The following is a 10300-nucleotide window of genomic DNA, read 5'->3' on the forward strand; positions in this document are numbered from 1 at the left end:
GACGTGACACAACGAAACAGTGTCATTGGAGATGATAGACTGTAGGACAGTCATATACCATCTAAAATGGGGGAAAGGGAATACGTGGAATATTGCACAGTGTTGACAAATGCTGTGTGGTCAATCCAGTCTGTATGATGCCCTAGTCCTATGCATAGCTCTTCAGTTCTGAATTGGTCCATAGTTATGAGAACTGTTTGTGCTATGCACTCCTTCGGCAGTGCAGTAGAAGGGAATGGCAGTTGTTTTTTTTTACAATATCACTACAGAATAAATTGATTGCTATCCACTGAGAGAACTACAGTTTCTAAGCACACACGGCAGTCACAGTGATACACAGAGCTGTCTTTTAAGACGCTTATGGAATGACCAATAGCTTCATAATAGTGCCATTTACTACATAGTAACATTGAAAACATTTAAAAACTCCTCCTGAAACGAGCATCTAGTGTACATAAGAGGTTGCTTCAGTTTGCTAGAACTTGTTCTTTGTTTTGTTTCACTTTTTTTAAAGGACAAATTAAAACTTATTAAGTATAAATAGTATATAAAAGGTCACTAGCTGTTATCTTTTGGCTTGCTTTGAAGTGCATTCAGAAATATGGCTAAATTTTTGTAATCTTTTGATGGGAGTTTACAATACTGTCTTGTCACCATGAAACTACTTTTGTATAATAAACACACACGGCTGTGATTTTTGTTTTAAAAAATATTCTGCATTCCTTCTCATCTGGCTTAGTATAATAAAATATTTCGTTACAAAGTCTAATGTGCAAACTCATTAGAATTAGAGAATGTGAAATCACAAATGGGATTCACAGTATGCAAATTTTGTATAAAGGTGATAACGGAGAGCTACTGGGTTTTAGGTATGTGATTGCCATGGTTAGGTGTAGGGGTTTGCTACTACTGCATCCCCCATCACCACTGTGGTTAACAGCCCCCGCCCCCCCAATTTATATGTTCCATGTGAAATCAGTCATGCTCCTTTTCGCTGCAAGGAATTGAACCCCTCAACTGCTAAGTGTAAAGCCATGCTTTCAGTTTGTATATAAGTATATATATACAGGGGGAAAAAAGGTGTACTGGCTTTTGGCTACGCTTCCTTGAGGTCAGCCATGGAGCTGCTCAGATCATGCTAAGTTGCCCACGAGAATAGTCTATCAATGGGATTTGCTCCTTCAAGGAGCACCGTGTGAGCATATCTTGATATTTTAATGGTTCACTTGAACTCTCAGATTTAAGTTGTCCTTTAAGATGTCAGTGTAACACTACTAGTGCCTTACAAGTTGGAATTTTTGCTGGAATGCAGACGATACGATAATTACCCTATAATATATTATCAGCTCTCCTATATCTCAGTCAATTTACATAATTTAAAATAGAACATCTTATTAAAAACATCTAGATATACACAGATTAGGAAACGCTTACAACATACAAATAAACAGACTAGAAATAAATTTCTTTTTAGCATACTGGTATGTACAACTGTGTGATACAATAAATAATTTCTGTCATGCTCTATCTACACATATTGCTTAAAAGAAGAGTAGATCTGAGGGCAGTGGTGAGATGGAGGGCCTTGTAGGGCTTTCTACATTTAAAACTGTGCAAATTAAAACAAGATTTGAAGTACCACTTATCTGTGTTAGGGATGCATGGCTGGAAAGAAAAGGACCCATATTACTGAGGTATTTACAGATACTGGCTAAAGAGCACTATATGGGCAAATGCAGAAAGGCTTCGTCTCTCATTTTCTTTTCCTTCTACTTCTTGACTGCAAGCATAGCGTCTACCTCTTCCTCTTGTTGTAAGGTGTGCCACTGTGCAATGGGTCGCCTTGGGTTGGCCAACATGTCTGACCAATGTCGCAGCTCTGCACCAGTGCTGTTGTAGCCCACAAACACTTTGCCAATGGCATCATTCTTGCCAATCTTGTCATAGTCCAAAACAGTCACAACAACTTGCACTTTCTAAAACAGGAAGAGAAAAAGAGAAAATCAAAAGACAAAACAGGTGAATTTCACCATCAGTCCCAGAGGTGGCCAGGATGGCCAGTATGACCATGATGTAGCAAGTAGGGATGGGCACAAACCCATAAATGAACCCCAGTTTGAGCACGAGCCAGGCTAGCATTGGAGCCCACTACCAGCCCGTGGCCCGATCCAATTGAACTCGGAAGGCATTTAAATGCCTTCAGGGCCCACCTCCATGTCACACCAGCCTGACTGAGCTCTCAGAGTGAGTTCTGAAGACCTTCATAGAAGCCCACTTCTGGGTGGGGGAAAGTGGGCTCTGAAAGCCTATAAAAGCCTTCAGAGCCCACTCTGGGAGATCAGTTGGGCCGACCCAACCCAGAGGTGGGCTCCAAAGGCATTTAAATGCCTTCAGAGCTCATTTCCGGGTGGGGCTGCAGCCATGCCCCAAACCGAAAATGAGCACCAAAGGCATTTAAATGCCTTTTGTCTGCAGCCAATGCATCATAGCAGTGATGAAAGCAACATGGAGAATATTCATAGTGTGAAAGCACCCTTCCACATGAAGTTCTTTGTTAACTATGTACTGAAAAATATATTTAGTGGCTTATTTCTGCTGTTGGAAAGAAGCGGATACCTTTGTAGCAGTTGTAAAGACTAAATCATGAGCAGATGAAAGTTTTTGGCCCCTAATATGTAGATATTCATTTTGCGACCTTGTGTGTTTTCTTAATTACACATAGGATAAATGTTTCAGGCTGGGTTGAATTAGATGTCTAGTCTTAAAAACTCTCATATGTTAAGATGAATATGTCTCTGTTCACTTGACATTCCCCATGTTATTAAAAATAGTCATGGTTTGATCATTACCCAGCAAGGGGAAAAAAATCCACTAATGTGAGTCAGTGATCATTATAATACATAGTTTGATTTCGTTTACCATTGCCTATGTGCAATCAAGTTGCATGTCCTGATGAAGCAGCCAGTCTCCCAAGTGGAAGCTGTTGCACTCTAATCAAGGCTTTGATTCCCAGGGATCCCCTCACACCAGGCCTCGTGTTTGCAGGACAATAACCTTAAATTCCACTTCACTCAAGAAAGCCCCCTACAGTGCAGACACACCTGGTAATATAATCAAGTCATTTATCAAGCGTATAATCTCATCTCCAGCCTTATTAGCATCCCCATCAGAGTAACATCATTACCCTGAATTTCACTTTCTGTCACTGTCAATTTCAGTTTCCTGGCACTGTATTTAAGCAGCTCATCTGAGATGTTATTTTAGATAGGGAAGTGCGCTCAGATATAGCTGATCCAAATATATACTTGAAAAAACCCTTATTGGTTTTTTTGGGGTATATACAGTCCATATGGATCTGAATACACAATGGAGAATCATTGGCAAAGCTGGTAAACCTGCTCCCAAATATATTGTGTGTATTGGGATATATTCAGGAATATCCGGAGACAGCAGTTACAGCAATCCAAAGTTGTCCCCCCCCCCTTTGAAGGTTTCCCAGGCAACAGGAAGAAAGGGGGAAGGAGGTAGTTACAGGCCAATGGAATTGCATGTTATGGGGAAATATACTCTTTGCCCAATCACAGCAATTCTCTTACAGGCTACTTTTGCTTCAGATCTGGAGTCCAGCAACCTGCCCCCCCCCCCCCCCCCTTTGCAGGTTTCCCAGGGAACAAAGGGAGGGGGAAGGAGGTAGTTGTCATGGGTGAATGGGAGCTCAAGTTATGGGGAGCCATTCTCTTTGCCCAATCACAGCAATTGTCTCATATGCTAGTTTTGCTTCAAATTCTCTGACCATGGGCAAAGAGCATAAAAGCAGGCCCTGGCTGCAGCTAGACACCATTACAGTGAAAGATTTCTGGACTGTGAGCTTCTGCTGCTCTGGAGGTCTGCTACCACCGGTGGATTCTGGAACCTTGAGGATATTTCTCTGCCTGCCTGCCCGCCCGCCCGCCTGCCCACCCGCCTGCATGCCTGAAGAAGACCATCACCTGGTTTGAGAACATATTTCAAGTTTTCTTACTTTTCTGTGGTGTTTTTGGGGGGCCTGGTGGTGGGTAGTGTGTTAGTGGGGAAGGCCTAAGGCCCTTGGTTTCTTGCTGTTGCATTGCATTTATGCTGTATTTTGGATTTTCACATTTTTTGGGGCCTGTGTGTGTGTGGTAGGGTTGCCAGGTCTGGGTTGGAAAATACCTGGAAACCTTGGGGGTGGATCCAGGAGAGGGCGGGGTTTAGGGAGGGGAGGGGCCTCAGCATGGTACTATGCCATAGAGTCCACCCTTCAAAGCAGCCATTTTCTCCAGGGGAGCTGATCTCCGTCAGCTGGAGATAAGTTGTAAAAGTGGGACATCTCCAGGTCCCACCTGGAGGCTGGCAACCCTAGTGTGTGGCTCTCCTTATTTATTTTTAAAGTTAGTTTTCTCTGCCCCCCCTTTACCATTCAGGTTTTGTGGGGGGGGGGTCCGGTTGTGGGTCACGAAGAGTCAGGCTCAGCTGTGTGACTGAACAACAACAACTGGTTGGGGGAGTTTTGCTTGCTTAGTTTATTTTCTGGTTCTTTTACACAGTATTTTTCTTTGGCTTTACTTTCTGCTGTTTTTGTTAATAGGCTTGTGCTCTGTTCCGTTGCTTTTGTGGTGGGGAAGGGACTTGGGATCTGTCCTTTTTTCTGCACTTTTTCACTTGAATTTTTAGAGGGTTAGTTGGGGGGGGAGTGTTCAGCTCCTTTGAAAAATTTATCCTTTCTGGTTGAGCGGTTTACTTACTGTGTTGTTGTTTTTTCTTGGGTGACTGGTTTTGTAGTGTTCCTTTTGGTTTGAGCAATTTAATTGTTGTAAAACAATTTCTTGTAAGATTTTAATAAGAAGTAGCTTTTAATAACATTGTGTTAGGAATTGTAAAAAGCACAAAATAAATCTCAGCATAGGGCTAGTTCCTCCCATATTAGGCTTGGGCTAGGCAATTAAGAAGAGGACATGTTGTGTTTCAAACAATAATTGTAGCATAGATTAACTGTAAAAATAATTATTAGTGTCTGCTCTGGGCTTCAAAACAATTGAAGCCAGGTGGTTTTAGAAAAATAGTGTTTTAGGCTGTCCTTTCAGAGTTCCATTGGAGTGCATCCCACGGACCCAGAGGATGCTGGAGGAACTAGAGGACAGACTGGGTGCTCCTTCTTGGGTTCCTACAGAGTCCAGCAGGCTTTCCAAGGAGAGGCAGGTGGAGAGACAAGATGTGGCTGAACAGGAAGAGACAGAGAAGCTCCCCAAGGTGCTACTATCTCAACCCCTTCTCCCTCAGACATCTGTTTCTGTCCCCTTAGACACCCAGTGTCTGCCCTGAGCTCCTCACAGGAGGCAGCTCTGGTGGTGCCAGCAGCTGTTAGCCAGCTTGGATGCCCCTACACTTCCACTGTCTGGAAGCACTTCCAGAGGACAGAGGATCCCCGTTTTGTGGAGTTCCAGATGTGTAGGGCCTGGATCAGTTGAAGGAGAGACCTGGGTCATCCCTCAACTACTGGCCTCAGGAATCATCTAAATAAGCAGCACCAGGCAGTGTTTCATCAGGGGAGAGAGAGGCTGGTGGGGTGGCTGTGCAGCTGCCAGCCAGCCAAGGGGGGAGTCATTTTGTGACCACCTCTGGTGCTCTGTCCTCCTGGTCTCCTGTAGGGAAGGGATGCCAAGCATCTCAGACTGAGATGTTTGGTGAGGTTGGCACTAGGGTGCCAAGGGGTGGGAAGCAGCAGGCAAGGAAAAGGGTAACTTGCTTTATTTGTGAGATGATCACTCTAGATGGCCAACCCTTTTCCATAGTAGATGTTGACTTATGGAGGCTGCTCCAGGATGCCTGCACTTGGTACGTAGTCCCTGCTTGTACCATGCCGAGCGAGATAACGGTTCCCTCCTTGTATAGGGCTGTCAGGGACTATGTGAAGACACAGTTGCCTTTGTTCACGGGAGAACTGTGCACTTCACATATGACATCTAGACCTGCCCTCAGGCACAGCATGTGTACCTATTGCTGATGGCGCACTGGTGGAAACCTGGGTGGGTGTGGGGAAACCAGTGTTATAGAGTGAGATGATGGGCCACTGGGCTGGCTACCATAAGGCTTCATTCCATGCTGATGTTCCTGATGACATGTACATGGCGGACAACATCTCTATTGCCATTAGGAGACAATTAGTGGAATGGGTAGTCAGGGACATCTCCACGGGCTTCATTGTGACTGATGGCCATGCCAACATTAGGGCGGTGGCACAGGTTGTGGGCCTCAGGTGCATTTACTGCATGCCCACCTTCTCCAGCTCTACTTATCTTCTTACATTCTTAAACAGGACAGCTTTCATTAGGAATTGTTCAAAATGCTTGCTGATTGTTTGTTCCCCAACATTTCCCACTCCTGGTGTTATGTTATTGCATTACTTTTGCACTTAATCCCCATTTTCACTTTTTCTTTCTACTTATGTATGTTTGATAAAGATCAAACACAGGTCAGTTCTAAAACTTTCTAAATTACTTTTCTAATATATTATGTAAAAAAGTATCTGATAAATTATACAATAAATTGGAAAGTGTATGTGTAAAGACCACTCTCTGTGTCCTGGGTAACAGTGGATATGAGTTGATGTAGCTACTTGGAGTACACTTCTAACACTGCTTCAATTCTAGTACTGCATCATACAATCCTTCTGTTGTAGCTGATGGTACACCCTGCTTTCAGGTGCTCAAGCTGAAACATCAAGTCTTCCCCCTCTTAGAATATCTATTCTCAAATATATTTATTTTACACTTATAAGAACCAAGATAGCTGCATAGCTTGATGCCAGAGCTACACATATTACTTTCCTGTCCTTAAGTATAATGCAATGAGAGAAATTAATTAATGTGAAAAAGGGTAAAATGGCAAGACTAATTTCCTTGTGATTGCAGAGCCATGGTGAATAAATCTGTTTCCCTATCAGTGTGTTTCCCATTTGGAATACAATGCAGCAGAATATAAAATGTTCCTTATCTATTTTTTGCTGATGAATCAACAATTCCTAAGTATTGTATATTTTATCGTTTCCCTCTTGAAGTAGTCATACTCATTAATGTCGGGCAGGACTGGTGTGTAGGTGCTAATGAAGGCATACATACTTGATAATTAGCAAAGTTCCTGTTAAATATGTATAAGCACTCAGCAAAAGAGTTCCAAGGTGAGACAGGAAGGCAATGTTTGATGTTACCTGGATTTGCTCGAATGGTACTTCAAAGCTGAAAGACTCATTGTAATAGGGATTCAGAGTATTCTTCTTAATTGTTGTCTTCTTCTTCTTCAGCCGTTTGCCATTCTGCATCAGATGGATTTTCACATAGGGATCTGAGCAATGACAAGAAAGAAAAAAACAGGTAGTTAGGAAATGGCATTCTGACTAAGGCAGTGAGTATTCTAATGAGGATAATCTTTGAGCCAAAAGAGGAAGGGGAGAAATGATATTTTGCATTGTTAACGAAGTCTAGAGTTACAAAAGATAAAAATTGGATAAAGTTGCAAAGGAATGGTTCAAATAATGAAGCTTTGCCAAACAACGACACATTCTAAAATTAATATTATGCAAACAGCCAGAGGAGTGTTTGTTGTTAATTTGCCTCTGCACTGAATTGCTTGCCTGTGTATAGATCTCTGAAGTCTCGCCGCTTGACAGGAAAGCTACTGGGTCACAAACTGCCTGCCTTGATTACTGAGTATGAATAATGTGCTTTCTGCTATTCAGGTTTGTTTTTCTCTTTTCTCTCACAAAACTCCAAGACACAATAATCTCAGTGGGTTATGTTCTTCCTCTTCTGTTTTTCTTCCAAAGATGGGTTCAAAGGCAACAGTGTCTACCGCACACACCAGAGAATGCTAATGACAGAAATGATCATATCTTCTGCATCCTTTATCTATGCCATAGAGACACTGAGTAGCACAAATGAACTGCCCTGTTTGCCACCTAATTTGGTTACAGGCACTAGTTAAGTCTTGGTCTAGACAAGCAGAACCATGTGATAGACATGGGCTGTGATCAGACATGCAGTTTGATCCATTGCTGTTGCTGTTCCCTTACAGATTTAAACTGTACAGTCAGACAGCAACATCTGTCTGTCGTGCCCCAGTCATCTGTGTCCCGTCTCCCCACCCCCACTTTAGTGCATGTTTATTTGATACCTGTGAAAGTCCAGTCCTTTTGGGCTGAGCTAGTTTCAAACCAGATTTCCTGTTGTCTGATCACTTTGTCGCGTACCCAAGCTATCACGCAGGTCTAACTGGTCTCTTGTTTTTCAGCTGCCATTTTTTTCTACTAGTTAGTGAAGTGCACACAACTGCATATTCACCTCTCTCTCCCCCCTCTCCCACAGGGGCTGCTCTAAATTTTGTTTTCTTCATAAAAACTTAAAAAGAAAGACACCCCTGTACTTCAGCTTTTGCCTGTACTTCGGGGAAGGGGTAAATTGAAAAGTTTAGGGAGGAAGACTATATGTTCCAGCAGGCTGATCAGTGCTTGTGTGCATGCCCAGAGGACAAACTTTTTAAAAATGGTTGATGGCCCCATGAATTACATATCCCAGGAGGCATATCAGCACTTGTGGGCATGCTCAAGGGAGAAAGTATTTTTAAAAAATGGCTGACAGCAACACTGGGTCTGATATGCATCTTTTTTTTTTCAAAAAAGGTTTTTATTTTCATTGTTCTCACCTTTTACATCTTTTTATCAGTCAGTTATATATCCCATTTTCCCTCCCTCCCCCAACTTCCCGCAATGCGTCTCCCTCATGTCTCACATAGATAGATAGATTTAAGATAACATCAAGTAATTAATATAGTTCTAGACAAAGTAAATTTTGTTTCACGACCCAGTTCTTTTCCAGATATATTTTGAAGTCCTTCCATTCTTCATAGAATTCTTGGTCCTCTTCATTGTTCAATTTTTTAGTTATTTTGTCAATTTCAGCCATGAACAGAACTTTTTGTATCCACCCCTCCAGATCTGGTATTTTTTCTTGTTTCCAGTATTGGGCATATATCATTCTTGCTGTTGTTATCAAATACCAGAACAGAGTCCTTTTTGTTATATTTAGTTCTTCCATTTTTAAACCTAAGAGCAGAATTTCAGGTGTCTTCTTAAAAGAACATTTTAGAATCTTTTGCATTTCACTGTGGATTTTGGTCCAAAAGTCTTTAGCTTTATCGCATGTCCACCACATGTGATAAAATGAGCCTTCATGTTTTTTACATTTCCAACATTTACTAGACATATTCTGGTTCATATTTGCTATTTTCTTAGGTGTCATGTACCATCTATACATCATTTTATAACAATTTTCTTTTACATTGGTACAAATAGACAGTTTCATAGAGTTTTTCCACAAATATGGGTCTGATATGCATCTGATCACTCAAGAATGGGGTAAAAGCTCTTTGAAGAGTGCTAAAAGGGGTGAGTCTGATCAGTATTCTCTGTTACAAAATACCCTGGATCAATTAGAAGTGGGGCAACAGCGAATTAAAATGCACGTCTCACCATAGCCATGAAGTGGCAGAGAGCTGAGGCAGTAGAGCTGACTGCACCACTTCAGACTGCAGGGGAACGATTATATTTTTCAACATTCCTCTAGACTAATAATTCCCTTTTAAGTAGAAAACTAGCGCAGCATGCAAAAGACTAAGATAAAAGTCCCCCCCATATGTTCTTTTTAATGTTTGCTGGGAGTTTTATGGGAGGACATTACAGATGTGCCCTTCCCTCACATCCAGCAGTACAATCCATTTTACCACCTCAGAATACTACACAACACAACAAACCTTTATTGGCATAACAACAGCAGCCTTTGGTACAAAAACGGCAAACAAGCAAAACAGTTAATTCAGTACCCCTTCTGCCAAAAAAAGGACTTCTCCTCCTATACGCTCTGTAAAGGAAGTTTGCCACCACTTCAGTGGTTTCGGCCCTGTTTGAGGCTAGAAGGTTCATTAACTTACTTTGCTCAGATTTGCCCTCCAGGGATCGTAGTATAGGGACGAGGTGATAAGCACGTAAATCCTGGTAAAATCTACAGGTCAGAAGTACATGGTCTGTTCCTTCAATCTCTTTTAGCCCACAGGGACATAACCTATCAGGGAATGGTATTTTTTTTTTAAATCTCCCATATAACACAGCTGATGGGGAGCATGTTAAAAAGGGCCAGCGTGAATACCCTTCTAATATAGGGATCGATCAGACAGGAAAAATACTCTGGAAGCAGCTTTATTGTAGAGGCTAAAGCATTTGAGTGTATCCCCC

The 10300-nt window shown here is 42.1% G+C and overlaps 1 protein-coding gene across 1 annotated transcript in view; it reads right to left on the reverse strand.

The window, feature by feature from the left end:
* Window positions 1–1769: 1769 nt before the first annotated feature.
* SYT1 (synaptotagmin 1) overlaps window positions 1770–10300 on the reverse strand; it is a 261220-nt gene continuing 252689 nt past the window's right edge. Inside the window, exons 7-8 of the mRNA XM_015415210.1 lie at window positions 7226–7359; window positions 1770–1976 (exon numbers count right to left, since the gene is read on the reverse strand). Of these exons, the coding sequence (XP_015270696.1) occupies window positions 1770–1976; window positions 7226–7359 (341 nt within the window). The remainder of the gene's footprint in view (window positions 1977–7225; window positions 7360–10300) is intronic.

This window comes from Gekko japonicus, unplaced genomic scaffold, assembly GCF_001447785.1.
Source record: "Gekko japonicus isolate JY-2015 unplaced genomic scaffold, Gekko_japonicus_V1.1 scaffold118, whole genome shotgun sequence".
NCBI lineage: Eukaryota > Metazoa > Chordata > Lepidosauria > Squamata > Gekkonidae > Gekko > Gekko japonicus.